The sequence below is a fragment of the Schistocerca americana genome, chromosome 8, assembly GCF_021461395.2.
Source record: "Schistocerca americana isolate TAMUIC-IGC-003095 chromosome 8, iqSchAmer2.1, whole genome shotgun sequence".
Taxonomy (NCBI): domain Eukaryota; kingdom Metazoa; phylum Arthropoda; class Insecta; order Orthoptera; family Acrididae; genus Schistocerca; species Schistocerca americana.
This window is the reverse complement of record NC_060126.1, coordinates 46217694-46239790: the sequence shown is the minus strand read 5'-3', so window position 1 is coordinate 46239790 and position 22097 is coordinate 46217694. Positions and strand designations below refer to the sequence as shown.

At 39.3% G+C, this 22097-nt stretch overlaps 1 protein-coding gene across 1 annotated transcript in view; it reads left to right on the top strand.

The window, feature by feature from the left end:
- Nucleotides 1-12551: 12551 nt before the first annotated feature.
- The window catches only part of LOC124545448 (protein son of sevenless-like), a 177065-nt gene continuing 167519 nt past the window's right edge, over nt 12552-22097 (top strand). The window contains 4 exon segments of the mRNA XM_047124372.1: nt 12552-12931; nt 13153-13410; nt 13679-13762; nt 13860-13940. Coding sequence (XP_046980328.1) covers nt 12830-12931; nt 13153-13410; nt 13679-13762; nt 13860-13940 — 525 coding nt within the window. The 5' untranslated portion in view covers nt 12552-12829.

The following is a 22097-nucleotide window of genomic DNA, read 5'->3' as shown; positions in this document are numbered from 1 at the left end:
TTGTTACTGCACTCGATGTGGTGTTAGGACCTGAATTCTTAGACTGAGTCACGGTACATGTGGATAACTTACTCGTCGCCATAAGTACTTGGTAGGAATATTTACAGCTTGTGAAAAGAGTGTTAAGCAAGTTCGTGAATGTGTGTGTGATGGATAACCTGAAAAAGTCCAAATCTGGATGCAGCGAAATCAAGTTTCTGGGACAGATCATTTCACTTAGTGGAATAGGATCAGAACCAGGAAAGATGGATGCAATAAAGAACTTCCCCTAACCCAGAACCAAAAGACAGTTAAAAGCGTTAATGGGATTAGCTTCTTTCTTCAAGTGTTTTGTACCAGGACAGTTATTGAATAGTGATGCTTTACTGAACTTGCTAAAAATGAATGTACATTGTTAATGATCCAATGTATGAAAAAGCAGCATTTGACAAAATCAAGCAGGCATTAGTGATTTCAGAAATAGTAAAACATCCAGATATGACAACCTGTGGATTAGGGCATGCCTATTCCAAATAGAGGAATCGTCAGATAAAACTGAGATAAGGGTAATTGGTTTTGCAAGCCAAGTGTTGAAGGGACGCAAAACAGCACAGTCCGTTACATAACTTGAGGCTCTCCCAGTAATGTGGGCTTTAAAGAAGTACTACTATCAAGTGCACAGCAAGCATGTGAAAGTCATTTGTGCTCTTCAGTCATTAAGCTTCTTGCTATCATGTAAGCTGTTACATACTAGACTGTCTCGTTGGACATTATTATTACAGGAATACGATTTGTAATAATGATAAAAGTTGAAACGATAATATAGTTGCAAATATATCGTCTAGGCTCCCACAGGGACTTCCTGGATTCACTGATATGGTTAGAAAGGTATTGCTGGTCAAAGACACTATCTACAGGCAAATGAGCAGGGATATGGAGAAACTACAAGATGCAGACCCTTTGTGGAGAAACGTGAAATATACGTTAAGGGCATTAAGTCAACACTATCAGATACAAGGGACTGTGTTGTTCTTTAGATACAACATAGGAAGGAAAAATGGTGTGTATGTATGGCAACAAATAGCCTAGAGCATTTTATCTGGCATCTATACAATTCCTGGGGTCATTTTGGTATTACTAAGTTTACTAACAAAATAGCTACCTATTGCCATTATCCAAACTTGAAAAAACAAATACAGTCAGAACTTGTGTTGTTTGCCAGAAAGTAAATTCCCTAAATATTTGCTGTAAAATGGAGTTACATCTAATAATATCTTCTCAACCCCTGCAACCCGTCGCCCTTGAAATAACATGGCCCTTATCAACAGCTAAGGGAGGCGTCAGATATTTAATTGCTCTGTGTCATGTTTTTAGCAAATACCTTAATCTGTCTGCCGAAAAAATCTTCAACTAGACTTCTGTTATGAACGGAATCACTTCAGATTGCTCTGTGAGTGAACGAACTGTCATTTTGTCAGATAATGATTCTTACTTTATTAATTGGAAATGGAAACGTTTCATGCAACAGCATGACATTAAACATGTTTTAATTTCAGGCTTTAAGCCTTATAATAACCCGGTGAAGAGAGTATTTAGAGAATTTAGCCAATTTATAAGAACCATCTCATAGGAAGACAAGATAGACTGAGTAAGTCGCTCAGTCTGAGACCATATACAATACTTTGCCTCATGCTTCCACTGGTTTCACATCATCTGAGTTAATGCTTACTTCTTGCGAGTCTAATGAATGGTTAAACCATGTTCGAGAGGAATGATCAAATATGAGAAGCTAAAATAGAGCAAGCTTTAAATGTCCTTATGGAACAAGTTATGCTTTGTAAGAATAACCTCAAAAAGGTTACCAGTGTAAAGACACATCTAATTAGGGACCTGGTACTGCTCAGAACTCATGTAACGCCTCACTTATCAAGAAACAAAACAAAAAGTGGCATTTATTGTACAGTGGGCCATACGTGGTAAACACTATGCCCTACAAAGGATGTTATATTTTGGGACATGCAGATACACAAACTAAGGTGTTTATGCCCTCCTATGTATCTGAAAAAAATTATTGCCTAAAACAATTATGTGAATAGAAAAAGAAAGTTTTCTCAAGTAAATAGCATTTGTAAGGATTCTTCCTTTCTTTCAGTAGTTAGTATTTATTCCATGTACATGTTACTTTCAACTACAAAGAACAAGGGCATGAATGGATGTATGTAATGTGAATTTATGTGATTTTTCTCATGAAATATTAAGGAGTGTCCTCTTGAGAATATGCACTACCTTAAGAAGAATCATGCACGAGACTGGACAACATCTTGGTGGAAGGATAAAAAAACCTAAATAGCATGTTCTTTTAGTGATTAGCGTTATTCCTATAGAAATATTCATTTGGTGTATAACTCATTTCTTGATGTGCAGAACGGAAAGTTATATTTATTTATCACAATATTTCATGAAAGTTAATGATTAGGTACAAGACAACGTATAAGTTATGCTTAAATGAGTGCAGCGTAGACTTCCTGGAGCTTGTTCAAGGTCATAACCGAACTCAACTTAGAAATATTGAGACGTATTTGGTCCAATTGGGTTGTTGTTGTTGTTGTACATTGCAAGGTCGCGATTTATCCTTACTTGCGAGTTTGTTTCTCAGTGTGAAGAACAGAAGTGCTTGTATACAGATCCTTGTTTTATGCAGAAAGGAGCAAAGAACTAAAGTCAGTGAGTGAATCCATGTTGAATGCTACATCAAATGTGCAACATACTCAGCATTATGAGATCTGGAATAATCAGTTGGACCAATACTCAATAAAGGATGCTATTTATTTGCAAAAAGACAATTTGTAAGCAAACCTTATGTACAAACGCATCAAATTGTCTAAATGTAATAAGATGTTTTTTTTTTTTTGTATCCCACCTGGTAGGAAGCACGTGAGTGTGCTCCTGTAAACTGAAGCGTAGGCCGAATGTAGGAAGCGAGTAGGAGCAGGTGAGGTAAGAATCTCGGTACTGCAGTGTGAATTTAAATCACCTTTACAATAGGAAGAATTAGAATTACATTAGGCTTACGTAACTTTGGCTGAGATGAACACATAGGTGCGAAGCCGTAGAGGTATCAACGTTAAAAGCTACTAGTAGCGTGACAAACTACCATTGAAGTAACTGAAGTAACAAAGTCTGTAATGACTAACCCTTTATGAAGTAAAAGCTAAGTTGTCGACTCGGAATCAAATGTGCTGAATCTGGAGCGGCGCTCGTAGAGCTGCACAGTGCCAGCTAGAGGGCGCTGTCGTCTGTGTCGGTGTCGTAGTGCCAACCTACGAACTTGCACCTACGTCGTGGCATCGTAGCTATCGATACCACAGTATTCAAAGTAAATGAGTAAAAGAATGATACTGACTGGAAGACAGTACGAAAGAAAAGTATGATATAGAAATAACACTTACATGATTTTTGTGCGAACCACGTACTCTATACAAACTCTGTGTGTGAGTGAAAACATGTAAGTGAATTTGTGAGAGGTTCTAGTGATGTTACTAGTAGTTATGGACTCTCTGCGAGTGAAACATAACTTTTATATTGAACAGAAAGACGTCTACATAATATCTGTTTAAATAAATAATAGGATATTTCAGGCAGATCTGAGAGATGAGCAATTGCATGTGAAAAAGAATATGCGGTGTCAGAAATATTGGGACAGACTATGTCCGAACAGAGCTCAACAGTTGACATTCCGAATGGTCTGTTGGAAACAGCAAGCACCACAGAAGCCGACAAAGTGTATCTCCAGGAACAATGATTTACGTCAAAAATAGTGGTGCAGAAGTGTCGAGACTATGATTAGCTCAAAATGAATAGCAAAATGCCAAATAGAAGCTGGGCTGTACAGTTCTTAGGGGAGCACACACATAAACAGTGATACTATAAAACATGTGTGAAAGTAATGAGAATGACAAATATTAACTACTTTTCTACAAGTTTTATTAAGTGAGTATTTTGTGAGCTGTTGTTATCCTTATCTTTTCATGACCACTCAGCGAGGCGAGATGTCTCAGAGGCTTCCGACCTGAACTTCGCAGCTGGGAGATCTATGCAAGTTTCAACCCTCCCATCTTGCAGCTGATTCACTGACTGGAACGGCAGACAATATGTATCGGCGAGCAAACAACCTGCAGGAAAAAAACATTTGTAACGTTTAGAGTCCGAAAAACAGAATTAAACCATGAACGCAACACGGATTTTGTGACCGCTCGGACTGTCGACACAGCATCTAATGTCCCAGATGCTTTCCTCCGATAGTTAATTACATTTATTCCTATTGATCCCACTTCCTCCCTCATCCTGATGTACTTTAGAGTTTTGTTTTCCACACCTCCCCGTGCCACATGAACTTTTGATCCTCGACCTAAAACATCTCCCCTTCCTCTGTCTTCACTTATCGCAACATACACACACTCCCATACCTCATAGTTTATTTTCACCCACGTTTCGGTACGTTTTTTAACGTATTTGTGCGTAGTTTTACGTGGATGCACGCGGTTTCACGAATTTTTGTGTATTTTTACGTATCTGTGCGTGTTTTTGCGCACCTATGCGTGTTTCTGCGTGTCGTTGCTTATTCTTTACGCATCTGTACGCGTCTTTTCGCGTAGCCAGCTCTTCTCACAATCATCAACACATATTTTGGCCATTTCTGAGTCATTCCCTTTTCCTTTGCACCACATCCTGTTTCACAAATGCTGCCTAATCCATGGAATCCCCCCAAACGACCTAACTGTAAAGATTCTTTTCGCTGAATCCCAGCCCTCCTTTCACAATGACCTACACCTTTCCAGTTTCCACCAATCCCTTGTCCTCACAAACCTTGCACTGCAAAAACCTATCTCCATGGCACAGGCATCCCAGAACCGCCCTGCTCCCTCCACAAGGTACTAAAACTCTGTAACCCTTACTCCATGCATCACATCTACGAAATTGAATTCCTGGCTCTCCAGCATGTGGAGGAGCATTCCAGAAACTTCTTTATATATTATCCAACCTGCTGACATCCTACTGCTGCCACAGGGCACCACAATCCAACCTGTATCATACCCACTGTGTACCTCTTCGTCCCTCCCTGCCTACCTGACTTTTTCAACTTGACACATTCCCCAAAACTACTGATCAACCCTCCACAAGATACAGAGCCAAACATTCCAGTAACATTGTTGTTAACCTTTCCACCAAAACCCTCAGCTCCACAGATGTTTCAGTCCTATCCAAAGGCCTCAAATTTAGCCCTACACCCATATTCAACCATGCTGGAATTGTCAGAGACCTACTCTCCTTCTACCACCTCCTGCAATGGAAGCACTTCTTTGCCGCCAATCTCTCCAACCTAATTCCAACATTTAACCCTGCCTCTTCCATTTCATACCACCATCCAACTGTGATCCTCGCCCCCTCCCATCTAACAACTTACTAGTCATTCTTCCCTCCAACTTAGCCTCACCATCCTTCCCCAGATTCCTTACCCAGTAGAAGAAAGAACACCCATATACCACCTCAAAACAAATTCTGACCTAATCATCTTATCTGCAGACAGAGGTTCCTTCACTGTTGTGGTGAATCACAGTGACTACCTGGCAGAAGACCTCTGCCAATCGTCTGACTCCTCCACCTATGAAACTTGCCAGAGTGATCCCATCCCTGAAGTCCAACAAGAACTCCAGTTCCTGATTAAAGCATTAGGCCCTTCCCAGAACATCTCCCCTGAATCCATTTCCCTTCTCACCCCTATGACACCCCACACACCCACCTTCTACAGGCTCCCCAAAATCCACAAACCCAACAGTCCTGGATGCCCCATTGAGGATGGTTCTTGTGCACTCACTGAAAGAGTTTTTGGGCTCATTAACCAACACCTACAACCAATTGCCCTTGATCTAGCCCCTCACATCAAAGACACCAACAACTTTCTTCACTGATTCTCCACCATCCCCACCCCTTTACCTTCTGGATCCCTACTTGTCACTGTTGATGCAACATACACCAATATCCCTCATGCCCATGGTCTTACTTCTATTGAACACTACCTTTTCAAACGTCCTTCAGACTCCAGATGCGCTACCTCATTCATCATACACCTTACTAAGTTTATCCGAACCTACAATTACTTCTCATTTGAAGGGAAGGTATATAAACAAATCCACAGCACAGCCATGGGCACCCACATGGCACCCTCCTATGCCAACTTTTTTATGGGCCTTTTGTAGGAAACCTTCCTGACCCCCCAAAACACCAAATCCCTTCTCTGGCTCAGGTTCATTGATGATCTCTTCATGATCTGGACCCAGGGCCAAGACTCCTTCACAACCTCAACACCTTCTCTCCCATTCGCTTCACATGGTCCTCCTAAACCCAGCGTACCACCTTCCTTAATGCTGACATCTTCTTCTCTGATAGCTCCATCTGCACCTCTGTCCACGTTAAACCGACTAACCAGCAACAGTACCTGCATTTTGACAATTATAATCCCTTTCATACAAAAAAAAAAAAAATCCCCCATATAGCCTGGCTACCAAGGGAGAGCGTATCTGCAGTGATGAAAACTCCTTTGCTCAGTGTGCCGTGGCTCTCGTCAAGCCTTTCACAGACAGTCACTATTCCCCAGACCTAGCTTGCAAACAGATCTTTTCTGCCATTTCCCCTCACAACCCCAATCCTCCAACCACTCCCAAAAACCAGCCACAAAGGAATTTCTCCTTCATAAACCAATACCAGCCTGGACTTGAACAACTGAACCACATCCTTCATCAGGGGTTTGCTTACTTATCATCGAGGCCTGAAATGAAGGACATCTTACACGAGATACTTCCCACCACTCCTAAAGTGGTGTCCCAATACCCAATCTCCACAACATCCTAGTCTATACCTATGCCATTCCCAATCCCAAGCCCTTGGCACTAGGATCATATCTCTGTGGGAGACCCAGATGCAAAACCAGCTCAATCGCCCTTCCAATCACTTCCTATTCCAGTCATGTCACAGGTTTATCCTACCCCATCAGGAGCTGGGCCACCTGTGAAAGCAGCCATGTCATTTACCAGCTCTGGTGCAATCACTGCACAGATTTTTATATTGGTGTGACTAGCAACCAGTTGTCCACCAAGATAAACGGCCACCGCCAAACAGTGGCCAAGAGTAATGTAGACCACCCTGTGACACAACTTTCAGCTGAAATTTGCAGCCCTCTGCCATTGAATCCACCTGTCTTTCCCTGCTCCTCTCATTTTTTGTTCCCTTTTTCCCCAGCTTGCGGTCGTGTGTGCTTGAGGTGTTCGTGCTTGTGTGTGTATGTGTGTATGAATGTTGTGTGTATGTGTCTCTCTTTGCTGACGAAGGCTGTGGCTGAAAGCTTCATGTGAGTGTATTTTAATCATGCCCATCAGCAACGTGATGTGTCTTCTTTATGGTAAGTAGCAAGCTATCTTTTCCTACATTGTTGATATTCATACCTGGAGTTTCCATTGTTTGAAGTGTACATTAAAAAATACTCATATCTAATTCGCAAAGTTCAAATGGTTCAAATGGCTCTGAGCACTATGGGACTTAACATCTGTGGTCATCAGTCCCCTAGAACTTAGAACTACTTAAACCTAACTAACCTAAGGACATCACACACATCCATGCCCGAGGCAGGATTCGAACCTGCGACCGTAGCAGTCGTGCAGTCCCGTACTGAGCGCCTAGAACCGCTAGACCACCGCGGCCGGCAATTCGTAAAGTACATTGAACCAAACGTGTAATATTGTGTGTGTGTGTGTGTGTGTGTGTGTGTGTGTGTGTGTGTGTGTGTGTACGCTTATGTGTTTAGCAGTCTCTTGTTATGCCTGTCTGTGACTCAAGATCTCCGCGTGTGTGATCTCACAGAAAAAACAAAGACATTACATAAACTAGATGGCAAATATTTTGTTTTGGAAAAAGTTTCACATCTCTGGCGCTGACTTGAAAATGTTTTTTTTTTGGGGGGGGGGGGGCGGGGGCAAGAATCATTTTATTAGGTACTACATTTGACAGATAACTTTGCATTTTCATCTACATGTTCGACACTCCAAACCAGTCCTATTTGCAGATGACACCAGTGTATTGATTGAAGGTGGAAATAGAAAGGCTCTTAGGCTGCATGCTGAAGTCACAAATGAAAAGATTTCAGAGTGGTTTGTGAGGAATAAGTTACTGATTAACCCTTAAAAAAAAGAAAAAAATCCACCACTATACAATTCCACACTCAGCAAAATTAAAAATCCATTAAAACCAAATATTTCTTTGGAAAACCGAAAAATTAAGTGTCACTGAAACAAAATTGCTTTGTTTACTTACAAGACAATCTGAAATGGAATTCCCACATCACATTCTTAAATTCTAAGCTATCTAAAATAACCTATGCAATGAGAATTATATGGAAAAACACAAGTGCTGAAGGAGAGAGGTGTATTTTGCACGCATACTTTCCCTTTTGAGTTATGACATCATATTCTTGGGAAATTCCCCTCACAGCATAACAACTTTCAAGAAACAAAAAAAGACTGTGAGGATAATAAAAAATGAAAACAGCTGAAAATCATGCAAACTACGATTGGCTGGCGACTAGCCCCTACCCCTCGACTCGCTGAAACGTCAATCACAATGTCATTTCAGTCGGAGTATAGGTCAGTAGTGGTAAAAAACAAATACATAAATAAAGTTGAAGAAACATACTTTAATTGTTGATGCCAAATGTACTCCTCCTCAGATCATTCCTGCATATGAACTCGTCACATATGGCAACAAGGTCGAGTTTCATCGATTCATCTCTATGGGCGTTGAGAAGGGCGATGGCATTAAGACGATCCTGCCTCATTATAGAACGAAAACACGTTTTCACCCTCCACAGACAAGAAAACGATCACTCAGCGGTGCAGGATGTTACTGCAATCGTCAGCACTACACATATGAATTTCACTAGTTCAGGCAGTAGGTCAAACAGGTGGTTTTCCTGTTTTAGGTATTTCACTATGTCATCCAACGAACTAATATTCGCAGAATCACTACTTTGGATAATCTGCTTCGGTGGAGAAGCAAGCGTTCTTTGTCTATATCTGATTTGTAGAAAGATAAAATATCGAATGAATGTTTGTTATCACCAAGAAGAAATTGTTCAATTTGATTTACAAACATGAATGATTGAGTTTTGAACTGTGATTCCAAGAAGCTGATGGATGTATCCATTGCTTCATAATACAATCTTCTATATTTGTCACATACTTCAGTGAATGTTTTTACAGATGAATTGATGGAATGGAGTCATCGTATTTCTTAGGGACTTTTCTTCTACACGGTAATTTTGGGGAATCAACATCCATATCTTGACATTTTGAAGTTATTTCGCCCCAGAATGATTCAAAATTGTTTCTTATAAATTTAATAGAAGTTACAAGAGTGGAAATAATCTCATTGGCCTCTTCTAAGTGTAGGGATTTCCTCTGTAGTGCTATGTTTACGGTATCAGTGTGACCAAACAGCTTTACCAAAAGTGATAACATGAAAAAGAAATCATATGTCTGCATATTAATCAAAAAGCCGTTTGCTTTGGCCCCAGTGTCTGATTGCCATTTCTTGAAACATTTAGAAAAAATTCCTGAAGTTCTGTATAGTTGGACAAAACTGAAGACATTGCCAAGTATCTTATGGCCCACCTTGTAGTGCAGAGTGGTTTCAAATTTTCTGCCTTCAGGTGAGCAAAAATATCATATATTTTAGGTGAATCTCTCACAAAATGTATTAAGTCCTTCATAACATTCAATGCATTTCGACATTCTGGAACTGCTTTCACAGAGTCTTGTAATGTTAGATTTAAACAGTGTGCAAGGCAGTGAACAAACATAGCTCTCCCTCCATTTCCATAAACTTTGCCTGGACACCATTATATAATCCGGCCATTTTAGCTGAACTGTCAGAGCATTGGCCCCTACAATTAGATGTAGGCAAATCAAATTGACTTAAAATGTCGATAATAATATAAAACAGAGCCTTAGCTGTGGTACTTTGTATTGAGTGTAGCCCTAAAAAATATTTTTCCATCTCTAGCGAAGCATCAACTAATGTTATACAGATACTAAATTGCTCTTTGGTGGCTATGTCTGTTGTTTTGTCTGCTATTATTGCAAATTACTCTGCACTCTTGATATCCTACAATAATTTTCTAAGAAGTGTATAACTTAAAATGGCCAAACTTTCGTTTTGCACATCATGGGATGTCCATTTGTAAGTTTCGTGCTGTAGCCATATTAAAAGTAGCTGGTTATCTTCATATCGAGGGCGTAATAAATTGTCAAAGTTACTTGTTTTATCAGTATGCCCACGTACTGCAAGCCCCTGCACTGCTAAATAACGGAGGGAAGATCTTCCATCTGCAGACCTGCTTCATTGTAACTATGTAAGAGCCGAACGAATTTAGAGAAAGCTAGTGGGGGAGGCAAAAAAGAGATATAATGACAGGTTCATTAAAGAGGCTCACAATCCATGCAAACAGCTTGGAATCTGGTAAACGAGTGCAGAAAAAAAGCCCACCTCAGCCATTTTCGGTAGCCCTGACACCTTCAATCAGTACTTTGTTTGGATAGTTAAAGATACTATTAATGAAATACTTGACTCAGGCTCAGTCCCCACAAGTCACATGAGAAACATAACCAGTAGCACTTTTGAAAACTGGAAGGAAGTGCACCCTAAGGATATCGTAAAAATAGTTAAGTCATACAAGAACTCGATCGAAGATATCTGTGGTATGTCTTGCACAATGCTGAAGAAAATTATTCTAGAGCTTGCTCAAACATTATCTATAGCAATTAACGAAGGCTTATCCTCTGGTGTCTTCCCAAAATTTCTTAAACTAGCATGCACAGTAGCAATCTACAAAAAAGGTGACTCGTGTGAAGTGTCCAGCTACAGACCAATTTCTATCATTCCTATTATAGCTAACGTTATGGAGTCTGTTATGAAACTCCAGTTACAGAATTATTTTGAAGTAAATAAGCTCTTCCAGGAGACAGAGCATGGTTTTCGCAAGGGAAAGTCAACGTTTACGGCAGCACTGGACATAACCAGAAAAATAAGGCAAGGATTCAAAGACAGAGAAAGTGTGGCACTAACACTCTGTGATCTTAGCAAGGCATTTAACTGCATTCCCCACAAGATACTGCACAATAAATTGAAATGTTACGGTGTCGGAGGTGTTGTTCTGGCAACTTTTCAGTCTTAACAGGAAAACCGGATATAAGTGGTCCATGGAGCAACATCACAAGAACAAAAGCTGGAATATGGAATACCCCAAGGGTCCATCATAGGGCCTTTCCTGTTTCTTATTTATGCCAATGATATGGGTTATAACAACAATATGTTACAGTTTGCTGATGACACCACCCTTTTTGCCAAAGGAAGAACTGCTGCAGAATCACTCCAAGAAACAGATGTACTCTTCCAAAACATTAAAGAATGGTTCATCAAAAACAAAATGAAAATGAATGAAGGAAAAACAAAACATCTGATATGCATCCTTAACAACATCGGATGCCATGATAATATGGAGGTTGTCAAACTGTTGGGCGTCATGGTCGACATGAAACTAACAATGAACGGACACGCAGTGTACGTGTGCTTCAAGCTCTCCCGTGTATTATACCTTCTGAGGATGTTAAAATGTGTATTGAGAGACCAATATCTCATAACAGTATATTATGCCCTATTCCATAGCCACATCAATTATGGCCTACTGTTATGGGGACATTCTGCAGGTTGTAAGGATGTGCTAATTCTACAGAAAAAAGCTCTCAGAATAATCACATGAAGCAAAAGACAGGAGCACTGCAGGCCTATATTCAAGCAGTTAGGAATTATGGCAGTCTTCAGACAGTATGTGTTTTTATGTCTCATCAGCGTGATAGAAAACCAAGGAGTCTTCAGCATGAGGCAAGATATACACAATCACAATACCCGTAACAAGAGGATCATCGAAATACCGAGGTGTCGACTGACGGGAACGCAAGACAGCTTTCCAGTGGTTGCCCTAAGGATGTTCAACTCACTGCCTCAAGAAGTGCAATCCCTGCCGCTAGGGATATTCAGAAGGAGAGTAGCACAGTACGTTAAAGAACGCCCATTGTACTCCATTGGTGAATTCTTTAATAGTGACCAAAGTGAATAGACAAACAAATATTGTTTCTATTAAGTATAAATGTCTTAATTTTGTGAATATTTTTAAGTGTATATATGTAATTAATCTTGACGCAGTCTGTCCAGTCATGACTGGTAAACGACACAGATCTAGTAATAAAGTAATAATGAATTTTATTGGTATCATATCATATTATCGCTCTTTGGAACAATAAAGTTAAGTTTTTGAAAGAAATTATTATGTTTTTCTTCCTGTGTCTATTTACGGGCCGTAAACTGTTAAATTGACAAATAATCTCTTGAAAAATAAATAAATAAATCTCAAGTTTTCGACCTCTCGATACGCGTAACGAATCGATACGTAGCAAATTGCATATGGCATGCGCTGGTATTGTGGTAGACGTCTGATGGAAAATGTAATGAAATATGGATCTCTCAGGGGATTTGTGGCACTTAAATAAAGCAAGAAATATTCCATGCAGTGCTTGTGTAACGTGATTCACATCTAAATGGCGTGCAAGAAAATGTCCCTAATGAAATTCAAGGACGGTGTTATTTCAATGTCAATCTCATCTGTTTCATTTTCGTCATCGGTAAACATGGCGGATAGAAGCCAGTTTTATTCCATCTGAACGAATGTGATTAGTTGTTACCTGAAATGTTTTCGGCGCCCTCAACATCAGAGACGCACAGCTATGATTTCGAGAAAGAAGAAAATGCCGCAAAATGGAAAGGAGTTTTTGTCAATTCACTGCGCAAGGTATTACTTAATTAAGAGACTACATTTGGTGTTGTGTGTAAAGGAAATCTATTTTGTTTCCGAAAAAAATTGTGGGATTATATTTTTTGGGTAAATTGTCACGTGCTTATCGTGTGTGTATCCCTAGACCAGTGTTTTAATCTGCGACTCTTGTGTAATCAGGTGACATCCATGTAATGTTTTGATTCTTTAAGCGAAGAAGTTTTATGCCCATACCTTAGGTGCTGGAGCAGGTGCATCATTCACTTACGGCGCGTGACGACGCCCTCGACTACGTCGAAAGTCTCATCTTACGATTGTTGGGAATGTTGTGCGCACGCCCCTCCCCCCATACAGTGCAGGATGTGGAGGATAGGGTACGGCGCACCTTCCCAACACCCATTGACAAATGGGCACTGGCCGACGCGAAAGAAGCGTTGGAGCGTGGGAAGAAAAAATGTGTGTTGCCCGTTGACAAGATACATCACATGCTTCAGAAGGTAGGAAGGTTGTTTGTGTTTATTAACTTTCCCAGGCAAATTGTTGGGTGTTTCCATCTTACATTCCTATATCACGACAGATTAATTTCCTGCTTCAATATCATAGTTGACCTATATGTTGGAATAATAATAATAATAATAATATAATAATGATGATGATGATGATGATAACCACACACACAGAAAGACAGAGAGAGAGAGAGAGAGAGAGAGATTACAGATGTAATGAAATGTACTTTATTAATTTATCTTTATTTTTGTCACACAGGAAGTTCTACAGTACAAAATTGATTCTCAGGTCTCTCTGTATCTCGCAGCAGTTCTTGAATACATCTCGGCTGATATTTTAAAGGTTGGTTGGCAACTTCATGATTTAGAAGTAGATAGAGACTGGATAGTATATTGTAAGGTATCTCCTCTTACAGATTTTTTTTTTTTTTCTTTTTCAGTTGGCTGGGAATTATGTCAAAAATATTCATCATGTTGAAATTTCATGCCAGGATATTAGAGTTGCAATGTGTGCTGACAAGGTATGGATTCAGCAATAGCAAATTCGACCAATACTTTAGTCTTGTGCAGTTAAAATGTGTTATTATGTGTCTTTGTGGAGAGATTGGAGCTCAGTCTACTTGTAGCTATGTTGTGCACTGTTTTTGAGATATTAACATTAACAACAAGATGATAGGTATCCCTTTTTATTCTCTTAATGAATATTTTGATCTGTACATGCCAATAATTTTTAGTTCGAGTAATCAAATAAATTTAATTACTGGTCATAGAATGTAACTTTGTGATTGAAATATTTGAGACAGCCAAACCTGCCCATCACTTTCTTCTTGACCATGTAAGTTAACATTACATAGTAGTGGTGCACTGAAGAAAAACTCTACCTGTGGTTTGATAGATTCGAAATTCGTTTCTGACAAGAACCACCATGGCTAATAGTTTTTTTTAGTCACTTGTAAGTTTGTCTTAAAGGTCTCAACATATAAGACAATATTGAAAGCTGTTGTTAAATCCAGTCAAAAAGTCTGTATTGTTGGTTACGTGAAAGGTACTGCTGACTATGAAATGTTCCTGAAATATGAGTTACAGTAAACCACACTGCAGGTTGTTAGTGCTGACACAATGTTGTTCTTGTTAAATCATTTTGTATATGACTCCTCCAGAATGCAAAAACTGTAGAGTGTCCAATTTAATCTGGGAAAGATCTATGCATCTCAGTTGGGTAGCTGGAGCCAACCTAAAATTTCTTTATTATATAGGTATATATTGTATATTGAGGTCACTGGTGTACTAATTAATGAGAAACTGCTTCTTCTAAGCCAGTGCAGACTTCTATGATTCAAATCAATGGTCACTGGGATATTCTGTTAGTCATTTCAGTCAGGCAAAAAAAAATGTCGGAGCCAAGTTTATAAACATTTCTTGAATATTCTGTGGAAGTGAATATAAGAGCTACATTTATAAGAAAATTGCCTCGATTCTGATTTAGTGTCTTGAACTTGTTCAGGTGACTCTCAGGATGAGTTCTTTGAAAAGGGATTAGCCTTTCAGCCTAATTTAGTTGTATGACTAAACTAATGACAATATCCAGTGAGCTAGCAAATGGGTACAATTAAACCTATGTAGACAAAAAAGAAGAGAGACACTAAGACTTAGGATAGATGTTTTGGAATATAGGCCCAAGATAGTGATGTTGACTTACATGATTCTACCAGTGTCTTTAAAAGACCTTTAATATAATGTAGATAGAGCTGATTCTTTTTTTTTAATTTGAAAGATTTCTGCTTTTCAGTTGGTAGAAAATCCTAGCTTACTGTGTGTCCTTCATGAAGATTGCTCTAACATTAGTTTTTTACTGTTAACTGAGTTGTAGATGAAAAGTATAGACAGTGGTAGTTATTTTCTGAAAGCTTGTCACATGTTTACATTTAGTGAAGATTTATAATTAAGTTTAAGTGACGGAAATACAGTAATGATTACTTTCTCACCAATTTGATTGAAATGTAAAATTGCCATATTTATAATTCAATACTGATACCAGTGCCACTGTGATTTGGGACTCTTGTAAGCAAATACTACAAACTTTGTAGTTAACTTATTTCTCAAGAAATAATTGCTTTAAATGTTTTGTTTAGTAATTAAGAACAAAAAATGGTGCAAGAAAAAATTGTTGGTTTCACTTAATGTGTATGACGGATTTTCACAGTGAACATCTAATTGTAGTTGGAATAGGCACAGTGTTTATCATCTTCCAAGTTTACTGTTCTTATGAATTACTAAAAGTAATGTATATTCATATTGTTCTCCTTTACTCCTTTGAATAATATGTGTTCTCTTCAGTTTCACATTATTTGCTGGTGCCAGTCTGTCCCAACTCATGCCATTTAGAGGAACCAGTTCAGAAACTTTTATATTTAGTGAATATGTCTCCCCATTGCCTAAGTGCCAGTGTTATCCCATTTTCCAAATTGGGTACATCAGATCCTTTGTGACAGAAATAAGCATAATGTGTGCAGATAATGGGTCTTTTATAAATTGTGCTTTAGTGCATGTCTTTAGCAGTCGTGTGTGAATAAATGGGAAATCTAGAACACTGGCAGTGCCTTTTCAATATGTATCTTGTGAAGCAATATCAGCAGCAAGTACCATGAGCAGATAACGAGGGATTTCAGCAACAGCTGGCAGCAAGCATCAGGCAGACACCATATTTTGCACCAGTGAGTTGAACTAATTATATCCTCCCCTGATACTAATATTATTACTTCGTGTGCAATATTTACAAAACAATGATCACATTCCAAAGATATGGAACATGTCATAGCAATAAATAGTACAACTGGGGCATGTGATTTACGGCCAGAATTATGATACAAAGTAATGTGCAATGTATGAACCTCTTGATCACTGCCTGTAAGTGCATGTGAGTTGCTTATCATTATGTGACATTCACGTACCCACAATTAAATGATCACCTTCTATCAAAACAGTAAAGAGAAATACCAAAACTCTGTGGCAGCTGCGTCATATGGCACACCTTCACTATAGAGTGTAACCACAGATAATTGGCGAGGAATGTTGAAATGTATTATCACTTTTCTTTGTCGTTGACTAGGTCCAATGGATGCATTGCTCACATATATTATGTAGAGGGAAAGTGCCCTGCTGTGCATTTGAACCCGTGTTGTGTTATGTATTGTACTGTTTTACGCGCTGGTGACATTGTATTTGAGGGGTGGCCGTAATAGAGAGACCCAACAATGTATTTAATTAATTCAGACCTTTCTTGAAACTTATTTTACTTGTACGAAAAACGTGAAATTTTAAGTTTAGTGTGGGAATTTGGGACTGTAAATTCTGTGTTGAGGAGGAGAAAAACCTGAAACACCTGTTGCCTTATAGTGTATTAGATATTGAAACAAGTCTTCATTTTACATTATGTTAATGAATATGGTAGTTAATGGTACATTTTGTTTATGTGTAATTTGTAATTGCATATTTAAACACTGGCACTCTTCACCATTACTAATTTTCTAGTTTGGAACTAAAATTGACATGGATTAATGTCAGCTAATTGGATTTGTTTGTGTGTCTAGGTTGACAGGTATGTCAGTGAAAATAATCAATGTTTGAAACTATAATATAATTGGTTCGATAAAAGTATCTACTCACTAGGTATCTGCAGGAGAAAATGTACACAAATAATATTAAAATGCGCTAGCTTTTGGAGCCAGTAGCTCCGTCTTCTGGCAGAATGGTTGAAGGGGAAGGAAGAGGGGTGAAGCAAAAGGATTGGTGAGGTTTAGGAAATGGGGAGTGTTCGGAAAATTAATCCTTAATCCTAGGTAAGGGGAGACTTACCAGACGGGGTGAGAAGGGAAGACTGCTGGGATTGTGTTGGATGAGATTTCAAAACCTGAGATGTTGAAACTGGGTAACAACCAAGACAGAGATTACTGAAAGAACGCCATGCAAAAGTCGATAAGAGCTGAAAGCTAAGTGTGTTACACATGATATCCAGGTAGTGATTGTGTTGGGGAGGGTCATAAAATAAAAGGGGAATGAAGAAAAGGAATAATTACTGAAAACAAATGCTGAGACCACAGAAATTAAAACAAATGCTGAGACCACAAAAATTAATGTAAATTAAGGCCACGCAGGTGGTGAGGACCAACCGCATGTTGTAACACCAGTGCCCATCAGTGGAGTTTGGAGAAACTGCTGTCGGGAGGGGAATCTGGATGGCTCTGGGGATGAAACAAGCACAGGGGTCATAATTGTTGTATTGATCTTCCCTCGATTTCGCTTACCATACGTCTGGGATTAGCCTGGACATTCCTAGTTTTTTAAAGCTGTACACAGTTAGAGAATTTTATGAAGGGAAAGCATTTTTTTTTTTTTTTTTTTTAGACCTACATGTTCAAAACTTCGCATTTTTTACAAAGCCAACTACTAACTGCAAAGCCAGGCAAGAATTCACCTCAAAAAGCTGTCTTATCCTTTTTATCACTTCAACTGTGGTGTTTCCATCCGTGCCCCACTCCAGTTCCCGAAACGGTCGAATCAGCCACCACTCCTCTCCTACAAAATGAAATTGGCCAACCCTCTTAAAATCCCACAGCCTTCACCACTGTCTCCCAGAGCAGTGGCAACTCACAATCACAAGAACCAGTTACAACATTACAGTGTTCTTAACCTCTCACATAGGGACCAGTGCCCTATTGAATTATCTGTATTATCCAACGGCCTCACTTTCAGCTCTGAGACAGCATTTCACCATGCTACTTTCATTAATGACCTACTTTCCTTCACACATAATGTCAACTGGAAGTATCACTTTGCAACCCAATCTCAAAACCTTCTCAACACTGAACCTGGCATTGAACCATGCCTTCAACAATTCTGACAACAATCCCAATTTGATCCACCACCACTACATCAGTCATCCCTAAAAAAATCTAACATCCAGCATTGCTTTACCATCCTTTCTCAGGTTCCTACATGATTCTAACCCATTGTCTACAGAATTCCAAGCTCTCCATTACCTAAATACCGATGACACCGTCATCCTCCCTGCATTCAAGCAATCTACCAGCTTGGTACTTGGTCAGCAAGACTATGTAGGCCAGGATCTATGCCAGTTGTCTGACAAGTCTGCATACAGCATCTGCAATCAAGATCCAGTCCCAGTGATACGAACCGACATACAGTCCTCCCTAAATGCATCGGGCCCCTCTCAGCGACCAACACCTCAATCAACAGAACTTCTTAAACCATCCAAAAAACATATTCCCACCTTTGACCTTCTTCTTAGGAACCACAAATCCAATCACCCTGGCTTTCCCATAGTTGCTGGCGTCAAGGCACCAAATAAATGCACTTATATCTGCCTTAGGTGCTTAGTGCGTGCAAATACTCCACTCCTATATTTAAGACACCACCCATTTCCTAGTTCATCTGAAATCTGTCCCCGTTTCACTCTCACCGTATGTTTTGATTGTCACCAGTGGTGCCACCACCCTCTATATAAAAATCCCCCCTGTACCTCAACCAGCATTGACCTGCTTCTGAACCTATGATATCCTTCCTGCTCATGTTCAACTTTATACTTATGAATGACTCCTTATCTTTGAGAGTTACACATACAAACAGATCAGGAATATGGCCTTGGGAAGCAGGATGGCTCCCTCTTATGACAACCTTTTTATGAGTCGCTCAGAGGAGGGATTTCTAGGATCCATAACTTTTCAGCCCCAGGTTTGGTTTAGACACAGTGATATCTTTCCCATGTGAACTCGTAGTAAGGCTGATCTGTTAAAATTCTTGGAATCTCTAAATACGGTTTCCCAGTTAAATTTCGTATGATCCTATTCTGAATTCCATGACACTTTTCTTGATGTTGGTGTCATCGTCCCTGAGTGTCAGCTACACGCTTCTGTTCACATTAAACCTACTAACAACCAACAGTACGTACATTTTCACAGTTGCCGTCCTTCCCACATGAAATTTTTCCTTCCATACAGCCTTGGCATTCAAGCCAAATTTATTTGTTCAGAGGCAGACTTTTTATAGCAATATTTCCCCATCACCACCTCAGCTTTTGCTGGACATACGTATCCCACCAGCCTAGTTCAAAAACAGATTTCCTGGACCATCACATCCAATCCTGGTATTGCTAATCCATTCAAAAAATAACAATTTACGAGTACATGTCTTATAACTTAATACTATTGTGGTCTTGAATGTATTAATGAGCTACTTCAACAAGTATACGGCTTCCTAAAATCATGCCCTGAAATGAAGTCCATTCTGTCTGACACTTTGTATGCTACCTTTAGAATAGCTATTCTCTGCCCTTCCAATCTCCACAATATTCTGGTCAGATTCTATGCTCCTTTTGCATCCTTTTCTCTACCCTCTGGATCCTACTCCCATGACCTTCCCTGCTGTAAGACTTAGGCAGTGTGCCCTCCTGCCACCACTTACACCAGCCCTGTAACTGGCACAACATATAGTATTAAAGATAGACGTATTGTATTTTTTTGGGTCCAACCCAAGACATGCCTTTGAAGTTACTTAAAAGCCTTAACAGTATACTGAAATATTAAACTTTACATAATTTGTTTACAATATGGGCTGAACAATCAATTCTTAAAATAGTTCTATCAAAATAACAATAATCACTTTAAACTTTGTTAAACACATTTTCATTCCCCTTTCTCCACAAACCAAAATTAGTGTTATCAGCTGTATAACAAACAAATTTTTCATCAAGTTTGTATTTTTTTACACACTTCAAAAGCTATTGAGTTAAAATTTGAGCAGTTTACCCGAAGCTTCATTGAAATTCAAAAGGTTAACTTTAATTGCCTCCTGCACACTGAAACATCTAACAACAATGGGACCAAGTTTTACTTTGCATTTGTTTGAGCAACCATTGTTACTGTTACATACTTAATGTTTTTCAAAGCATGCAATACATTATCAAATATAAATGGTGAAGTAATATTAAACAGGTGTGGCTGACTGGTTCTAGGCACTTCAGTCTGGAACCGCGTGACTGCTACGGTCGCAGGTTCGAATCCTGCATCGGGCATGGATGTGTGTGATGTCCTTAGGTTAGGTTAGGTTTAAGTAGTCTAAGTTCTAGGGGGCAATGACCTCAGATGTTAAGTCCCGTAGTGCTCGGAGCCATTTGAACCATTTAACATTTACAACAACTGCCTAAGTCTTGGTTCTAACAGTTGAAATTTTTGGCTCATATACCTTTGTAACTAGCAGTGTGCAGTGTGGTATGAAAACATTTTCTTTAGATGCCCTCTCCAGATCACAGTTCCCATCTTTGTCTTTAAAAAATCTCTTATGTTTGATGAAGCAGTCACATTAACAGTACTCCTATGTTTAGCTGAAGAGACAAAAAATGAATGGAGAGAAAATGATGAAAAATGTACATTTAGATGAGTTGCATCACACACGAAAACAACAAATACATTGCTCCTGCTTTGGTGACAAATGTCTAACAGTGAGTGAAAAGTTGTAGCAGAACCGGTAGGCACGTTTCCCCAGAGAGAACATAAGAGAGTGGTGGTGGTTGATGTGACTATTTAGGGAGCTGGAGTGGGGCAGGAATGGAAACACCACAGTTGAAATGGTAAAGATGCTAAGACAGCTTTTTGAGGTGAAATCTGGCCTGGTGTTGCAGTTTGTAGTTGGCTTTGTGAATATCACCACCTAAGGAAACACGAGGTGCAGACAGCTGTAGTAAGTTAAAGGGGGAGTGGAGATTGCTGGACAATGTATATAGGCACAGATATCTGCGTAAGTGCAGGAGATTGCTCGCAGTGTTTGAAACCGTAGAAGGGGCTAGCGAAGAGTGGGATTACATCCAGAAATTGGGACTTTCAAATATATCTGCGTAAGTGCAGGAGATTGCTCGCAGTGTTTGAAACCGTAGAAGGGACTAGCGAAGAGTGGGATTACATCCAGAAATTGGGACTTTCAAATTTGTAACTGGCACAACTGGGTGTAACTCCCAGGAACAAGCAGATTGGAGAGAGGGAAGGAGGCAGACAGACTAGCAGGCAGGCTTTTGTTAATATTCGACAGGATGACACAAGCAATATATAAAAAAGTGAGAGAAATAAAACTCAGTCCTTTAATGGTTTGCATCACAGGGTTACATGGAAAGTGATGCAATTATTAACAAAAATTCTGAAGCTTGCTAAACCTTTTGTCCAGTGTTTAATGTATGTTATGATATTGTTTCATTCTCAAAGATGCTCCATATACCATTTTGATGCATTCGAGAGGCGAAGCTCTTCATCAAACTAATGTCACTACCTAGACATTCTTTATAGTGCATCAGATTTTCTTAGTTTACCTTCAGGCATCATAGTTGTTAATCCTGCATCTTCCTTGACCTCAGTCCACATAGACAAATATTTAACCCCTAAATACCTGAACAAATTTCTTCATGGAAGAAAAAGATTAAATATTATGTCACTATAGAAGCACCTGAAACACTCAGACGACAGCACGTGTCAGAAGCATTAGTAGCTCCATTAAGAATCTGCACCTACCGGCACCGGTACTCAAAAACGATTACCCTTTCACATACTAGTCTTGTTGTTATGATGCGAATTTGTGACATCCGGCATTAAGGGGTTAAACAAATTTACTGAAAG